Below are 18,918 nucleotides of genomic sequence, written 5' to 3' on the forward strand. Positions count from 1 at the left end.
CCAGAGCTTTTCTAGAGTACACATCATTAATTTAAAAACTAATCTTATTCTCCTATTTGTTGGTTTTACGACACAACAAAACATCTGTGTGGAAATAAACCGTTCACTACATTTTCTTAATATGTTTTATTTTTACTATTACTCTAGGAAAAAATGTGAAAGATTATTGAGGTTGGGATGTGTTTGTTTTCTTCTACTAGAAAAAAAAAAATAACCGTTCAAGTCAGGGCTTCTTTTTCATGACAATCTAGAGGTCCTTAACAACCAAATATGGGAAGGAAGGAAGGGAGGGAGGGAGGCAAGAAGGAAGGAAGCAGAAAGGAAGAAAGAAAGATCTTCTAAAACACTGAAAGGAGATGGTAAGGAAGAAATCTGAGACCGGAGCTTATCTAAGGACAAGAAATGTCGTTAGCACACACTTTCATAATTTTAGGAAGTCTTACCATCCAACCCCTAATAACCATTATGAATTTTCTTTTTTTTTTTTAAAGATTTTATTTATTTATCTGAGACAGAGAGAATGAGAGAGAGAGAGAGCACATGAGAGGGGGGAGGGTCAGAGGGAGAAGCAGACTCCCTGCCTAGCAGGAAGCCCGATGCGGGACTCCATCCAGGGACTCCAGGATCATGACCTGAGCCGAAAGCAGTCGCTTAACCAACTGAGCCACCCAGGCGCCCCATTATGAATTTTCTTAATTCAGCCTTTCCTTGTAGTTATTTTGCCTTTGAATGAAAGACTACTTTTTGAAACAATGAAAAGATTATTTTGTTTTTTTGGAGACTTACCATTTCTTAGATATTTTTTCCTTGCTGACTTTAAACATCTGTGTTTCTACTGAGTTTTAACACACACACACACACCAACTCATAACAGTTGCTTCAGTTTATCGCTGGGGTTGATAATCATCATTCTTTTTGGTCAGGTAACACATTTTTAAAATGAAGAAGTGGAGTGTGATTTATTTTCAAAGCAGGTGCATAACATTAAAAAGCAAAGGCTGAAATCGAAGTTGGGTCTGCCTGCAAATGTGATGTACTCCCTCTTGATTGATAATCTACCAATAAATATTTGCTGTCAGCTTTTGTTGCATCTCTTTCCCATCCCCCAACCTCACAGTTTATTTAGTAGAGATTGTACTAGAAACTTGACCATTGCTTAGGTTTGTTATTCCAATTACGAACAAACATTTCACAACATTTGCTGCTGAGTGGAGTAATAAACATTAACCAAGAGGTGGAAACAACCTAAATGTCCATGGATGGATGAATGGATAGAGAATATGTGGTATATACATACAATGGAACTTCATTTATCCAGCCATGAAAAAGAAGGAAATCCTTCCATTTGTGACAATATGGATGGATCTCAAGGACATTATGCTACGTGAGATTAAGTCAAGTAGAGAAGGACAAACACAAATATTTCAAGGTATCCACATATAAAGATACCACTTAGAGGTAGTGTCTTTAAGAAAAAGTGTAACATAAAGTAAAAAAGTGGTTGCCTGGGGCCGGGGGGTTGGAAGAAATAGGGAGAGGTTGGTAAAGTGTAGAAGTTTTCATCAGTAAGATGAATAAGATCTGAGGATCTAATGTAAAACAGGTAACTCTAGTTGATAACACTGCATTGTATCATTGAAATTTGAGAGTGGAAATTAAATGTTCTCACTAAGTAAATGAATAAACAAATAAGGTAATAGATTGTTAATTAACTAGATGGGAGAGAATCCTTTCACAGTGTGTATGTATATCACATCATCACAATGTGCACTTTAAATATCTTCCAATTTTATTTGTCCATTATACCTCAATAATAATGAAATTTTTTTAAAAAGATAGAATGTCCAGTTGAATAAAGCATGTTTTTTGTTTGTTTATTTTTTACTTTTCTGCTGCTAGGAAGGCCCCAGAGGCTCAAACATGTGCACCAGAAAAAGAAATTTCAGGCTTTGAGCTGCTGATAAAACACAGAAACCTTATCCATGTATTAAATGGTCACTTGTCAAAATGTCAAAATGTTTGCTATTTGGAACGAGGGAAAAGGAGCCACAAGCAATTCCTTGTACGTAAGTTGCCATGCTTTGCACCATCTGGTCATCTATCTTAGTCACTTCTGACTGGGACCAGGAATTGGTGGCTAAGCTACTTATTAGTAGCCTCTATGAGAACTCGGCCCAATAGGAACATTCTACACTGTGTCAGACCTGACTGCTGACCAAAGCCGATGCTTCCCCTGGAGAGTTAAGAGCTAGGGGAAAAAGGACAGACTGCAAAGTGGTAGGAATGACCAGAGCCTTACAGCGAATCCTGGTCATTGTTAGCAGGAAAGGGAGATACAGAGGGGGAGGGAGGGGAAGAAGAGGGATAGAAAGGAAGAGCAAATAAAGTTGCAAAGGTGAAGCAAGGGAAGAAGTTAAGTCATAAGAATGATGGTGAAGGTGGTCAGAGGCAGACAACACCCATTTCCAAGGAGACAACTGCTTGAGGTGCTGATATGACATTGGAGGGTTGTGTGTATGTGAGTGGCTCAGGGAGCTTTCTGGTTTCCCTCAGTGTATTTACCTATCATGTATCTCTCCATGTGTCCTTGCAATAAGCTTTATCACCTGAAGTTAACAGAGCTGCTAATATTAGTGTTTCACTAGTAAGTACAGCTAATTGATCATTTTCATAATACAATGTAGAAACAATTAATCACGAATCATCCCTATTTATGGTTTAGCAAAGGATCTCACACTCAAGTGTCTAAGAGCTCAGGCAAGTAAAGGAGCAAATCAGTCTCAGAGGAGGAAGAAACAGGCATTGGTGGAACAGAAGTAGCTTCTATTCTACTCCTTCTGATTGTGTGTCAAAGGCGTGTGTGTGTGTGCTGCTAAATCTGATTTTTTTTTCAAAAGAAGTTAGAAAACTCAGTTTTATGTGAGTTCTGATTTTCAAACATGAGTTCAATTGGTTAAAAAATAAAACCAGTATGGGGCAAAGAAAATATTTGTGCACAAGCTTTGTTTTATGATGTTGGATTTACAACTAACAATGAGCCTGAATTTTGATGGCCCTCTGGTGATGGCAGGCTGGGCATAAATCAATAACTATTTTCTATGATATTTTTCCTTCATCAAAATGACCTTGATCTGAGCTCATCTCATGAAATAGGATTTCACTGTGTTGTTTGGCGTTTTCATTTTTTGCTGGAAACTTCCAAGGCTTGTATCTGCATGATAGGCAATGATGAGTTGTGACATGTGTCCTGTATAACAATTGTCAACCTGAGTGACACTAAAATGAAAAGCTGTCATTTTGTACCAGAAACCTCTTTGCTTTATTTCCTGTTGTTTCAGGGATCTGAAGGGATGGTGGTATCTGTGTGTGAACCAGGGCTTTTTCCCTCTGATCTAACGCTGACAATAGGAGAGTAGCTTACGTTCACTCTAATTGTTCGTCTTTAGATCACCCTTGCCAATTCTGTCTTCTGTTTTTCTTTCTTTCTACTTATCTACTTGAATTCTTCTTAAACTCTGCATTGTTAGTAAGATGGCTTCTGGTTTTAATATTATTCCCTGTGACAATTCCAGATCTTTTTGCTCTAACCATTTCGACTTACTGTTTATTTTCTCATCTGTCACAAAGGCCAAATACGAAAAGACCAAGTAAGGGACACCTGGGTGGCTTAGTCAGTTTAGCATCTGCCTTCAGCTCAGGTCATAATCCCAGGGTCCTGGGATTGAGTCCCACACCGGGCTCCCTGTTCGGCAGGAAGCCTGCTTCTCCCTCTCCCACTCCCCCTGCTTGTGCTCTCTCTCCCTCTTTCTGAAAAATAAATAAATAAATAAATAAATAAATAAATAAATAAATAAATAAACAAACAAACAATCTTAAAAAAAAGAAAAGACCAAGTAAGGCTTAAAAAATATTTTCTATTTACCTTTATTGGGTGCTGTAATTGATTATCCTCATTTCCTAGGAAGTGTTAATACAGTGTTAATTTTATTTTTAAATGCCAACATATAGACAAATCCAGCTTGTCCTTTGACATCCAGGGAACTTTACTTTCCAAATGGCTGAGTTAGACTCAGACGCATATTTTTTTAAAGGAAGCAAATCCTAAATTTTTGGACACCTTTTTATGCTGTGGGTTTCAGTGAATATTTATCAACTTTACCTGAAACCGGTCATGAACGGAAGTGATCGTGAAAAATAAAATAAAGGTCTGTAAAAATGAGAAGTAAAACTAAAGGAAAATGATGGGGAAAATTTTAAAGTTAGACCTTCATCCATGGAAACTGAGACAATTAGAAGAGTAGATGAGGGAGATGGGGCCAGGAGGCAAAATGGAAGGGTCATGAGATCACGTTGACATTTAACATGTGGTTGAAGACTAAAAGCATGGAAGGCAAGCCCCTAACAGTGTATGCTATTTGTAATAAAGCCAAAAAAAAAAGTTTCATTGAAACATTAAGGGAAGAAATCAAAGAATGGTAAATACATCTTAATATAAAGTTATTTTTATTAATTTGAAGTGCATACAATGTCACATATTATTTTAATTTAAGGTACTCTTTACTGTTCCATCTTAGGAAACTAATAATACCCAAAAAAGCTTTCATGTATTTATTCCAAAAAGTGTTCTTTTTCAGTCCAATTTTCCACAGTATCTTGAGTTTCTGTGATCCTCAGAATTTTACTGGAATCTTCTAAGATTAGAGAACAAAAGAATCTCAAATGAATGGGAGTTGGTGCATTAAATTTTGGAGTTATCCAAATGACTAGAGAAGAGTTCAGAACACACATATGAATCAACTTCATGATGGCAGGGAAATCTGGGGGAGATTTGAAGAGCAGATCCGATTGGATGGAGAGTAAAGAACGTGATGTTCTTAAGTGGGTCACAAGTTACTATTCGAGGTGGGAAATGAAGACAGTGCCTTACAAGACCAACACGGAGATCAGAAACTGGGGCATGAGGACACCTGCAAAACTCTAAAAAGCTGATAATGTTGGAAATCGGGAGAAAATGATATTTGGGACATGGGGCCTATGGAGGGTCAAGAGCCAGGCAGGGAGAAAGAACTCTCAATGGATTCCAGAATTACAGGCTTGGAGACCTAAAAGAACAGTGTGACTAATGGGAAGCATAAAAATTAGAAGTGATCCCTTAAAGAAGAGAGCTCCATTCCAGACACACTTAATCCTAGCCCCTGAAACATTGAAGTGGAAAAAGTCCCGGACATGTTCAGCCCAGTGAAGGAGAAGTAGGAAGGTCTGAAATCAGAGATAATTTGTGAGTCATGGTGATTGAAAAGTTGCTAGTGAATAAACCCTTACAGGAGGGTGTGTACAGAGGGGAAGGCAAACCAAATCATGGATCCTTCTATGGGAGGAAAGATCCTATAATGAATATGTAGATTTAAAAAAAATGGATAGACAGAAAGACACAAAGAACAGTGAAGTGGTAGGATTTCCCTTAAATTAGGGAGCATCCTGGAGGGAAAAAAAGGTGAAGAAATATCCAAAACCCTAGACAGGTGAGGCTATTGATACTTCTAGAACTGAAAAGCAAATTCTGGTTGATATGACTAACACAAAAACTGGGAATTATGTGGAAAATGCACTCTGAAAAATCCAATTAAATGTCTACGCCTTCTCCTCCCTGTATTTGGTTTTGAACTTGATCACATTCAAAGTAAGCAAGGAAGGCAAGCATGTAATGTCCGAGTCACATCAAAAGAATCCATTAGGTCTCTGATAACGACATGCTTTGGGCTCATGAAAAGTTCATTAATCAAGTATCTTGTCTCAAGACTACTGCTTTTTATTACCCCAGCAGATATCTCAGAATTTTCTTCAGTGCGTACACACGTGTAGATTTCCTGGAGGGAGGACAGTGACTGCAGTCCCCCAAATTAATTTTCCCATTCAGTCGTAATTACCACTTAATTGCTCTAAATTGACAGTGGAGGCCTGGATGGGGAAATCAGGAGGCAGGCATCTCAACAACCTCAAAATAGTTGTGTGGTTTTCCCAAATCATTGAGGCACCAACGCTGGTGTGCCTGCATTCTGCAGAACTGCCCTGGTGAATTTAGAAAAAAGAAAAAGAAAGGTAATTGGAAATAGCCAGGCATTTCTGTGTGATTTAATCTTCTCAGTGGGCAGAGGTGAGCAACGGGGTGAAAACAAACACCAAACCAATTACAATCTTTCACACTGTGGGGTTACAGAATAAGAGGGTTGGAAGTGTGCCTAGACAGCCACTGCTCATGGATGGAGGCTGTGAGTTGTCTGGGGAGGAGGATGGAAAGAGGACGGGATGTTTGCTACCCAGAATGAAAACCCAGCTGATGTGCTCTGAGAGGATGCAGTTGGTAACCAGAAAGCACAGTGAGCTTCTACTGAGAACCACGTAGGGTTGTGCATTAAGGAAACAGAACTGCTTGTAGACATGATCTTTTTCTTCAAGCGTTTATAATCCAGTGGGAAAAAAAATCAGTGAATTCACAATGAAAACATAGTATAATAAACATTATAATAAGGTGAAGGGAGAGAGTTATGGAAATACATAGGGGGACGGGCGGCAAATGACTGAGTTTGATGTATGAAAACAGTGGGTCCTCCATTCACTCATATAATAATAATCACAAAAAGGGATAATAATAGCTATCCAATATGTTAGATAGTCCTTTATGGCTTTTAAAGGATTTTCCTATAGATTCTAACTTTCTTTGTTAAAACGGTGTTAGAAAGTTAGGGAGAGTACTGTTGGCTTAGGTTTGCAATGTACTATTGAACAATATGTTGAAGATACACCATTGATTAGTGACGTGGATGATGTCACATTTTCTGAATTACAGCCCAGTGGTTTTTCCACACTGTTTATTCTCTGGAATATTCACTTAAAGGAGAAAGTCCAGAATTAGCCTAGGATTCTGGCTTTTAGATAACATATAACATAGTGTTAATTGGAAAGACAAAGCAGATTGTATATTGGCAGTGGGTCGGGATTAAATAGCAACTTGACTTGAGTTATCAGTGTTTTCCTCTCTGGCATGTATGTCACAAAATCCATCACAGAGACAGTTGATTTTTTTTAAGTTTCTTAAAAGGCACACCATCAACCTTCTAGCAGCCTATATATATGCTATTTGGTTTAATAGTCAACAACCATGGGAGGGAAGCCAAGAATCAGACAAATTGGAAGAAGAAAGTGCTATGCTGAACTGCATCCTCACCTAAATTCATATGTTGAAACCCTAACTCCCACCACCTCAGAATGTGACTGTATCTTGAGAGGTTGCCTTTAAAGAAGTAATTAAGTTGAAATGGGGTCACCGGCAAAGACCTAATTCAATACAACAAGTGTCTTTATAAAAGAGGAGATTAGGCCATGGGAACATGAAAGGGAAGACCATAAGAAGACACAGGGAGAAGACAGCGAAGGAGAGAGGCTTCAGATGAAATCAACCCCACCTATACTTTGAGGACTAGGACTCTGAGGAAATACATTTCTGTTGGTTAAGCCACCCAGCCTGTGGTTCTCAGTTATGGTAGCTCTAGCAAACTGATGCAGAAAGTATTTTTTCTTCAGAGTTAGAATCAGTGGAACTCTTCATATGCAAATAGTCATTGCCTAAGTAAGATCCCTATTCTTGTAAAGAAATGAAACAAACAGGAATAGACAGTTTGTGAGACTTAATGCATACTAGTGCTTTCATAATTCTATGAAATGGGGTAAAATGCATGGTTGGGCCATGAGCCTTGGCCTTGGTGCTGGGATATCAGACCAGCAACAGGCATGTGACCACAGCCTGTCCTGTCTGGTGGGCACAAAGTTAAGAGTGACATTCAGCAGCTGGTTGTATTAGCCAGGCTCCTGGACACTAGCTCACAGAGTATGCCAGATGGTAGAAATGGCCAGGGTCTTTGGGACCACTGATCACAATTTATGTCCAGTAGGGTTCTACGGTAGGTAATAATGAAACTTCAGCAAAAAGTTATGATTGGTGTATGTTCTCAAGCATGGGAAGTAGGATTCTCAGGGTGTTACTATTAGAACATTATGAACATATTGATAGCCAAAAAATAAAAGCACTAAAAATTAACTTAATTTTTAATACTCCTTATACTTGATTGTTTCTGCCACCTGGAAAAGACCCAGAAACAATTTAAGAAAAGAGGAAGGAGGCATTTTAACACATATATTCCTATCAAGCCAGGTACCTTGTTAATGGGGTAAGGTTGCGGTATATAATGCATTTTAGTTTAAAGACAGATATGTTCAATCACAGTGCCCAGTTACTAAACTAATGCTAAGAATGGCTTAAGATGACATTCAAAGTTGCAAAAACTTATACATCAGATTGCCTAGCACTCAGAAATAGTATTGTTTTACTTTATATTTTTGACTTATTTTTCTTTCTTTTAGCCTGCAAGGGAAGCTGGCCTTTGAAACTTTGAATATTTAAATAGAGGCTGTCCTCAGCAGCTGCGGTTGCTGACCCCCATTGCAAATGTGCCTTCCAAAGCAGAGAGAAGCTTTGCTCCTTGCCTTCTGAGTAGTTTACATATCTATATATAATTCAAAAAAATTAAATCTAAGGATATGTCAAGGTTACATCCATGTGCACTTTGCATTTGTATATTGGAGAGAGGTGCATTTTTATGTGGAGGATGTAATGATCGTACTTCTCATCTGCTCAAATAGAAAGATTATCTAGAGGGCAATGAGGGAAAATGGATATGTTTTGCCAGATGTGGAGTTTGCCGTTCCCTCTTTATGGGCAACAGTATGAAGAGAGCTAGAGGTGATCCTGAGAGCTATCTGTGAAATAGATGGCTAAGGCGACCTAAACCTTTCATGACCCCACCAGCTCACTGCTCAGCCCCTCTAGCATTGGGTACCCCTCCCTTTCAGCACCCAGTCCTGTAGACTGCATGTACTAATGAACAGTGATATGAGCGATGCTTTCTTCACTTCAAAGCAAAGATCAGTCCGATTTGCTCAATGCTGTATCTCCACTGCCTTAAACAATCCAAGGTGAGCAGCAGGTGTTTAATAAATACATGCTGACCCCCAAAACCTAGGGCGGGAATTGACAAATGGAAGAAAGGAAAGATTAGATAAGACTAAACAAAGAGGGGAGGTCATATTCAGCTTGTGCAAACATTGCAATGATTAAAGAATGGTCAGAATGACATCAGTGAAGCATTCCATAAGATTAAAGGCTAAAAGGGAGAGAGGCTAATATCCAAGAGTGAAAAAGAAATGCGCATCCCAGAACACAAATATGTTAATGTGTCTCCTGGAGTTGAGCCATGTGGGACAACCCAATCAGAAAAGTCTCCATGAGGATGGATCATAAGCTGCCCCTTGAGGGATCTGAATAAATGGAGAGAAGAAGGGATCACACTCCAAGAAGTGGTCAGAGTAGGGGAAAAGTCTGAACGACGAATATGAGCGGGGCATATTTAGAAGATTTTCCTAAACTGGAGGATATTAAGGAATAGTAGGAGTTAGGAAGAAAAGGCATATTGGGATCACATGGTAGATGGCTACTCCCAAGCTACACTGTGCAAACTTTGAACTGTAGGCAAAGACTTTTTGAGAAAACTGTAAGGGATATAATTTGGCAGTGATGTACAGGATAAATTCTAATAAGGAGTCACAGGAAACAGATCAATTAAGAAACTATTTAATAATCCAGGTGAGTCCACCTGGCTTTGAAATATGATACTGGCAGTGAGAATAGCAAAGATGAGGTGAACACAAGGCATAGACATGATTTAAATAAGAATTGATAGGGTATGATAACTCTTTGGTTAAATAGTTAAATAGGGCTAATCCTTAGTGACTAGACTATGATACCATTGGTAGAGAAAATCCAGAGCAAGCAGCCAGCTGGAGACATGGAAAAATATTGACTTTGGAGACATGATGGCTAGAACCCAAAATGAAAATGTTCACTAGATATTAGGAGATAGGGCTGGAGTTTAAATGGAAGGCCAGTCTTAGAAATGCAGAATTATGGTTATGAAGCCATAAAAATGCACGAGATCTCTAAAGGAAAGACTATAGATTGAAAAGAACACATGCTAAATCTTAAGGGATATGTATATTTGAGGGAAATTGGAAAGGAGAGCCAGAGATGAATGAGAAATATTAGGTTTTATTGATTCCCTTGCTGCTTGGGTTCTTTGCTTATATAAACATTCATTTACTTATGTTTCTCTCATCCCAGCTTCCGAATCAGAGTTTCCTTGTAATACTAACCACCTAACTAAAAATTAATGAAGTCTATCAAGCTCTCTAAGCATCTCTAAAACTTACATTTACATCTGTGTCACATATAGACAAAATTATCTGGAACAATTCCAAAATTATTTGGAATCTAAAAACTAAGACTCAAATCCTGACAGTCACTTGCTAAGTAGATGCACTTGGACACATTTTGTTAATATAAAATCTGAGGCTTCAGCTATAGAATGAGAATGAAAGATATTCCACAGTGTTTTTTTAATATAAGAAATTAAATGTAATAGTGCAGTGTTACATTCCAACTTTCCACTACTTTCTTAGAAAATGCAGCATTAAAAGGCCACTAGTCAATATTTATGGACAACACCCACTCATGCATTTATTCAGTTAGTCTTTGCGTTTCTATCTTGATCAGGCATGTTCCAGATGTGAAGGGTACATCAAAGAGACAGAGTGTAGTCTTCTCGAGGTTCACAGACGAGTGGAAGAAAGAAAATAAACAAGTAAACTGAAAAAAAAAATGTATAGTATAACTTCAGGCAGTGATAAACTCTCTGAAGTAAAATAAGACAGCCTAAGAGAATGACGAGATTGGTGTGGGGCAGCTCTATTTTCAATGGGACATTCAAGAGACACAAGATTGAAATGAGAGGGCGCGCCATCCACGGCAGGATGACTGGGGAGAGAAGCATGCACGATGGCAAGTGTGTGGTCCATGAGGTGGCGCTGGGTGGCAAACACGAGGGCAGGTCCTTGTGGCTGGAGTGGCTTGGGCAAGGGGCGGAGGTCAGAGCTGTCGGCAAGGTAAGATCATGGAGGTCATCTGAGCTAGGAGAAGGAGTTTACATTTTTGCTAAGAGTGATAGGAAGCTGTGAGGAATTTTAGGGCAAGGGGATAATACCATCTGCTTTGGAGGGAAATTAGAGTTTCTAAATTCAGTTAAAGAAATACTTAATAGGGGCACCTGGGTGGCTCAGTCGTTAAGTGTCTGCCTTCGGCTCAGGTCATGATCCCAGGGTCCTGGGATCGAGCCCCGCATCAGGCTCCCTGCTCGGCGGGAAGCCTGCTTCTCCCTCTCCCTCTGCCTGCCGTTCCCCCTGCTTGTGTTCCCTCTCTCGCTGTGTCTCTCTCTGTCAAATAAATAAAATCTTAAAGAAAGAAAGAAAGGAAGGAAGGAAGGAAGGAAGGAAGGAAGGAAGGAAGGAAGGAAGGAAGGAAGGAAGGAAGGAAGGAAGGAAGGAAGGAAAGAAAGAAAGAAAGAAAGAAAGAAGGAAAGAAAGAAAGAAAGAAAGAAAGAAAGAAAGAAAGAAAGAAAGAAAGAAAGAAAGAAAGAAAGAAAGAAAGAAAGACTTAATGAGCCTTTACATGGTGCTTCTCTAAACCTCTTATTTCTTCCCCTACCCAGAACCTGTATATCAGCGCTGTGCTGTGAGTTCTGTTCTTGATGAACTGCAACCAAGATCCCTCCAGGTCTGAAGGGATGGGAGAAAACACTAGCTTAAAGGGTTTAGGAAGGCTTGATTTATATATGTATATATATTATATATATATAATATATATATAAATATAAAATATAATATAAAATAAAAATAGAATATATATATATATAAAAGAAAAACCAGATTTGAAGGGCACGACAGTCAGCGAGCATAGTGCAGGTGCATGCAAAGACACAAGTCAGTGAGCGTGTTGTAGGTCAATGTCAAAACCAGATTTGCACCTTTCCCCTACCCTACTTCAAACGCACAATTAAAACAGAAAAGAAAAGAAAAAAGCCCACGATAGGTCATTATACACTTTAGTATTTGGACAAAGATACCAGTCATTATAAATTAATGACGAATAAAGAGTTTGACTTCATGTTTAAGAACAAAAGCAGCAAAGACTCTAAGTTGTAGATTGGCATTCACATAATGAATCCATTTTTGTTTTTCAATGTTGCAGGAAAGTCTTAGAAAAATAATTAGAGCATATGCTACTTCACAAACGCCTGCTGGAAAAACCACAAAATCAGCAACAATATTTCTGGCTGCTGAGGCGCTCTGACAACACCAGCTTCCAAAAGATACAGGGTAACAAAGGAAGCGAGGCTCTTTATAGCTCCACCCAGTTTGGGGCATTTTACAATGGTTTCCCTTGATGGGTGATGGTAATTGTATAAATCAACTGACGAGGACAGCCTCTTAGTAATCCCTTATATTAGCTTTATCTTAACGTGAAATAGTAAGTATGGAACCACAGCCACCCTGTCCATTCCGGGTTTGAAAACAGATGCTCCAGGATCTTAAGTGAATCGCCCAATGCCATTCAGTTAGTAAGTAGCTGAGTCAAGACTTGAACTCATGCTCGTCCACAGTCTGCGCTCTTGATATCTCACACAGAACAACAGCGTGGGGAGGTTTTCCAGGGCACTATGCTGACTGAAAATAAAGGGATGCTACTTTAAATTTGTCCCCCTAATATTTTATTGGAGAAGCACATATAGTTTGTCTCATTCCTCCTCCATAACATTATTATTCCCTAGAAAGAGAGGTGCTAGGTTTTTTTTGTAAAGGTAATAGTCAAGTCAAATTACCATTAGAGCATATTAAATAAGCTGATTACCATTGGACATTAAATTAGCATATTAAAACAATAATGACAGGAGTCTTTTCCATAGAATATTCAGATCAGAGTTTAAACCCAAATATTTCATAACTCTATATTAGATACATGTAAATTAACTGATTTACTTGCCTTTTATGTTCAGTGTTTTTCACATATATAAGCAGCACTTGGGAAAAATTTCAAAATGGAATTGATATTATTAACTGAAACAGTTTGCCATCAAAAATACCATCGAGGTGCATTTTCCCCTCAATTGTGATTTCTTTGAAAGTTTTATTAGTCCCTGAAACAGACTGAAACCCTGAGAGACTGAACCTCTCTAAGGCTTTGAGAGGTAGTTTTGTTATTTTTGGATTGTAGTGAGCCCATGTTCTGATTTCTAAATTGGGAAGGAAGTTCTGTTATTGTTAATATGTACAGTGACATTGTTGTTCATGTGACTTTTGGCCCCAGCTGCAGTCTCTGGCTTTTTGAAAGGATCCTTAAATATCACATAAAGATAAGAGGTGAGGTAATGAAGGCAGGTAGCAAGTGTAGGAGGCCAGGGGAAGAAGGGATGGTGCTTTGACATCTTCTATGACCTTTTTAGTTATTGATTTTTGTTAATTAGTAGTAGAATATAACTAACCCATGGTTGTCAGGTTTGTTTTATGAAGACAGAGGAGTTCACAATTTGGTCCCAGATATCTTGGAAGAAACAAAACAAGTAGAAGCTGTTTCTTTAAGAAATTACAATCTATGTCTCTCTATAAATACGTATGGGTTTACACATATTCACAAACATGCCCAACCACAGTTAAAACCTACAGTAGCGTCTAAAAACGCTGTACAGAGAAGCAGAGAGTTTGTGTGGATCAAAAGAGCCAGGGATCATGGATGGAGTAGATCATGAATCAGGCCTTGAGAAGGATGAGCACTGGATCCTGGGAAGTAGGGGAAAAGGAGAAGGGCACAACAGTCAGTGAGCATAGTGTAGGTAGATGCAAAGACACAAGTCAGCGAGCGTGTTGTAGGTCAATGTCAAGGAGTCAGCAAGGAGGCTGGCTGCCTGTAGAATGTGAAGGAGCATTGGCTGCAGGATGAGGCGGGTTGATGGAGGTATAAGCTTGTTCTGATAGGTGAACTGTTTACATAGAAGGATATGCTGGAAGTGGGGCTGTAACAATCATATGGTGTGGTTAGTACTGGCAAGAGGTAGACAAGAGATTGGCTTAGCTGATGGCAATGGACACCATTAGATCAGAAAAATACGAGTGAGTTTTCAAAGGAAAGACCAGCAGAATTGAACCGTATTGGAGCTCTAAGCTAGTTAGTGTAGGCGATAGCAATCACGTTGAATGACATATTATGACCACATCTTAAATAAATAACTTGGCAGCCCAGACTTTTCTTTGCCTGATTTATGGAAACAAGAATCACAGCCATTTGATTTATCAGCTTCTCTCACCAAGAAGCTCAAGGATATGCTTCCCTTCCCAGGTCTCATCACAGTCTCATTACAGAGTGCATATAGATTTTCTCCCTCTGGGCTTTTAAAGGGCATTTGGGGTTTAGAAAAAGTTTAAAATCTCTCTCTCCAACCTTGAGATTGAATTAATGTTATTTTAGACTCAAAACTCTCTCCTGCACATAGTAGATCATTAATGTAATTGAAAGAGATTTGAATCCCAGATGTTTATGCATTTGCGATCCCAAAGGCTTCTCTCGGGGAGTCATGCTCATTTGCAGCTACAGACACAACGAAGACAGCCTCAAAGCAAGCAAACAGTGTCAGTTAAATTCAGATGTCAACTTGGCTCTTTGGTGACAGCCTGGAGCGTAACAAGGTTACGCTAGGTCTCACATCAATTTCTGCATTTTGCCAATTATGATATTACAAAGACGTCGTAACAAAGACTGGCATCTTAACAAATGACCACTCTTCATGACCGTTCCTCCTTCATTCACTGGGGCAGAACAAATCCTTTTTTGTAACAAAGCAGGTCTGCGTTCTCATCTAGAGAATCTCGGTGGAAGAGGGGCCACAAGACAGAGGCGCTCTGCTCCAGGAAGTTAGATGTTAGGCGAAGAGAGAAGACAAATCACCAGGAGAAAAAGCATTCGCAGCACGTGGTGTTCTCAGTGTGACACGAGTGGAGCCACGGTGTCGGGACTCCGACAAAGAGTCCTGTGCTTTACTCCGCGGTAGATCATCTGAATCATCTACCCCGCTTGTTTTAAAGAAACTGTGAAGTATGGGAACTCATGAACCAAAGCATGCTTTTTCCATTCTCTTTGTCGACTTTTTTTCTCCACGGGTAGTAACTTCCTCTGTCCGCCGCAGATAGGAGAGGTCGGGCTTGCTCTCACACCTCCTCCAGGCAGCATCTGGATTACCCGGGACTGCTGTGTAAGGTCTGCAATGACCTGGACTTGGAGCTGGCTGGGGAAGAAAGCAGAGCCTGCTGTTCTGTCATTCACCGCTGTTCTTTGGCCTCTAATGACAGATGTTTCCATAGAAGGAGTTGTGGCATGTTTTAAGGCTTTGTATGGCACAGGAATTACTGGGCGGGACCCAGAAGCAAAGCTTTAAAACACGCCGAGTGTGAGCAGACCTCAGCACGGGTGTGAGCCTTGAAGTGTGAGTTTTGCGCAATGGCTAGGATTTCCTTCAGCGCTTCTCGGCTTCGCTTACTGTATCTGGAGTGGCAGCCTTCTAACATTTTCAGGAGGTCAGCTTGAAAGCTGCCTTTCGCCAGCTGAGATCTGACACTGATCTGTAGACACTGGGAGGGGATTGAGTGTAATATCCCTGAACTGGAAATGGAGTCCCTGAATGGCAAGCTTCAGGAGAAAATCGACTCTGATTATTATCTGTGCGCTCCCTAGACACTGCTCTTGAGACATGCATCCCAATAATTACAGCTTCAAGTTAAGATGGCTGTGATAACACCAAGCCGGTTTCATTTTGAGCTTTCACAGAACAACCACCTTTCTGGAGCCCAGCTCCACATATTAATATCTTCACGTTCTGCTTGACAAAACGGATAGATTCAGTCAAATGGCAAGCTTTCACTTGGAAAGAGAAATGGTGCAGAGGGCCAATTGCCCTCCGATCCTCCCACTGATAAGAAGGGGAAGCAGTGAGGGCAGGGACATCTTTTCTGGGATATCTGTGTGTAATTTCCACCCATGTTAATGGGACTACTAAATGTGTCCTGTGAATATGAAAATGGAACTTCAGGAAGTTGTCCCTGTCCACTGGGCTGGTTTTTAATTTGGGGGAGTTGTGTAATGCTTTCGTGAATTTCTTCGTCCTGGAAAAATATTGTCAGGTGACATATTCTATCATTACTCTTAGAAATAACAGTATTTCCAGTGGGGAAGTCTGTGTGTATGGCTGGAGCATTCTAGCTCATGCGTACAATTGGTAGCAATTAATAATTGTGAAGGGTATAGATGCTTTTCCTCCTTGGCTCCTAGTATCCCCCTCCTCCCTTAAGACTTCGCTCTTTGCTATACTAATCTACACAGGGGCCAGGAAATAAGTCTCCCTGCATCTCTTTTCTTCCCGAAGATGTGTTGCTGGAATGTAGGAGAAAACTCCTTGGCAACTGTAACACCTCCCCTCCCCCCACCTCTCAGAATTTCTCAGCTCCTCACAAGAGTGTGTTTTCTCCTCATGGAGAAGTTGATTTGGTTCCATTTATAAAAATAGCAGCTATTTAAATGGGAAAAGCTTTCCCTTATATTATCTTTGGGCCAAATGATTTTCTAAAAACATACACTCTTTTTTTTTTTTTTCTTTTTTTAAGACAGACACTCAGTGGATTCAAGGTTCATCAAATCACTCAGAGTTTTCTGTGGGCTAATGCGTTTGACAGCTAAGTTCACATAAATGCCGAAATAAAATACGTGAATTAGAGAGCTGTCCTATGTAATTGTGTTATATGTGTTTGGTTTTGCATGTAAATGTATTATATATACAGAAAGTCATGTTTATATCTTAATACCAAATTATATTATTTCCTATATAGAATTTCATATAGTGATTATTTTTTTTAGAAAGGTGGGAGGTGTAACCAATATAAATTGTTACTTAAATTCTGTTTTCTCTATTATAGGGAAGCAAAAAAAAGGAGCTTACAACCCTTCTTCCCAGTTTTTTTAAGGCTCATTTATTCCTACCAAATTCAAAAATTTTACTTTCTCTAGCTTATATCCAGAGATTTGCTGTTGAATGTGACCTTAAAGTTCAAAGGTGCACTCTTGCCCAATTCAAGATTCCCTTGATCATCCATATTAGCCTCTGTTTAAACATTTCCACCAATGGTGGTGTCAAAGTGTGGCCAGAGATGGGAGTAGAGGTGGGGGTAGGCAGGACTTCAGAACCAACATCATCTCCTTCAGTTCCTTTGACCCTGATAAACACATATGAAAGTTAAGTAAAACATTGTGCTTGCTATGTAATGAACTGGACTTGCTTCCAGATGGATCTCTCACCCCTTATCCCACCCTCCCACCAGGCTGCTCTACCCTCTAAGCCCCTACATTGAGAAATTCTGGAATGTCAACTGATTTCCACTGATAGAGAATTATAGAATACACTCTAATGACAGATTGCCCTCCCATTAAGACACATCTGTCTGGCCAGTTGGCCCCTCGCCCACCCTCTGGAGCAATATATGAAGTGGGTCCAATCTCTGTTTAATACAATACTTCTGCAAATAATTAAAAACAACTATAACATTTCACCAATCTCAGCTTTTTGGTGTTAAATCATCTGTTTCTTTAAGCCTCATTGGTAGCGTTTATTGATAATAGTAGCAATTTCTTAGTTATCCATCACACTTTGGAGTTTCCAAAGCACTTCCACAAGTTTTCTCATTTTACACTCAGAGCAGCAACTGTAGGTTCTTAATTTTACAAATGAGAAGCCAAGGCTCAGAGAGGGTAAGTCACATACTTTACTAACTGATTCAACAGGTACTGATGGAGGACCTACTATGTGCTGGGCTCAGGGCAAAATCCTGGAACGCAGGAGGGAATGGAACAAGAATGATGTTGCCCCCGTACCTTCTATAATCTAGTGGAGAGGGCATCTGGTTAAAAATCATTACGGAGGATACTCAGGTAGTAGTCATGAGTGTGACAGAGTTAGAACATTAGCACACGTCTTCTGGCTTCAAAGTAAACGCAGTAGGACCATTGCTGTCACCGAGATAAACATTCACTTGTGTTCATGAGATCCAGTTAAATTAGTCTCTCTGGCAATCAGTTGTTTTGGCATGAACTTTCCTTGAGCTTGACCTTCTCCATTCTGCAACTGTAGCACAGTGCTGGGTCCACATATGTGTGGTCAATTTAGAGGAAAATTTCACATCCATGTTCTTCAAAAAAAATTTTTTTTTGCCATTTCCTTTTTTTTTTTTTTCAATATTTTAGTTATTTGAGAGAGTTAGCGAGAGAGAGAATACAAGGCGGGGCAGGGGGGGGAGAAGTAGACTCCCCACTGAGCAGGGAGCCCGATGCAGGGTTCGATTGCAGGACCCTGGGATCATGACCTGAGCCGAAAACAGATGATTAGCCGACTGAGCCACCCAGGCGCCCCCCACCTTTTTTTTTTTTTTTTGCCATTTTCTCCCTTCATTCTAACCTGTCAGCGTTCCTTCAAACCCTCTTTTTTTAAGATTTTATTTTTGAGTAGTCTTTACATCCATGGGGCTCGAACTCACAGCCCCAAGATTAAGAGTCACACGCTCTACCAACTGAACCCTCCAGGCACCCTTGTTCCTTCAAACTCTTATGTGACCATCTCTAACATATTCATTCTTCCTCTCAAATTCTGTTCATCTGCAAGTTTTGTGAAATTGTATTCACCTATACCACTGGCAAATGATGCTCACAAGTGTTTGGTGTGAACAAAAGAGCATACACTTGTCATTAGTTATAAATTAGATTTCCTATTAGCTAAGTGGCCGTGGGCAGAGAGCATCCTCTCCCAGAGCATCTGACTGCACATCTGTGAAATGAAGAAGCTAGGCTAGAGAATTTCAAAGGGATTTCCCTGCATTAAAAGTTTT

At 39.8% G+C, this 18,918-nt stretch overlaps 2 protein-coding genes across 7 annotated transcripts in view; one reads left to right on the plus strand and one right to left on the minus strand.

The window, feature by feature from the left end:
- The window catches only part of FGF14 (fibroblast growth factor 14), a 596,396-nt gene that overhangs the window by 535,399 nt on the left and 42,079 nt on the right, over positions 1-18,918 (plus strand). The window lies entirely within an intron of this gene.
- ITGBL1 (integrin subunit beta like 1) overlaps positions 1-18,918 on the minus strand; it is a 338,383-nt gene that overhangs the window by 68,394 nt on the left and 251,071 nt on the right. The window contains exon 12 of one of the 4 annotated variants that reach the window (XM_035003088.1): positions 16,592-17,256. The exons of 2 other annotated variants lie outside the window; for them this stretch is intronic. In XM_035003088.1, the coding sequence (XP_034858979.1) occupies positions 17,091-17,256 (166 nt within the window). In that variant the 3' untranslated portion in view covers positions 16,592-17,090. Of the gene's footprint in view, positions 1-16,591; positions 17,268-18,918 lie in introns of those variants that run through there. One more of the 4 variants, XM_035003090.1, reaches the window with a different exon arrangement.

Source organism: Mirounga leonina, unplaced genomic scaffold (genome assembly GCF_011800145.1).
Source record: "Mirounga leonina isolate KUSES-001 unplaced genomic scaffold, KU_Mleo_1.0 Mir_127, whole genome shotgun sequence".
NCBI classification, from domain to species: domain Eukaryota; kingdom Metazoa; phylum Chordata; class Mammalia; order Carnivora; family Phocidae; genus Mirounga; species Mirounga leonina.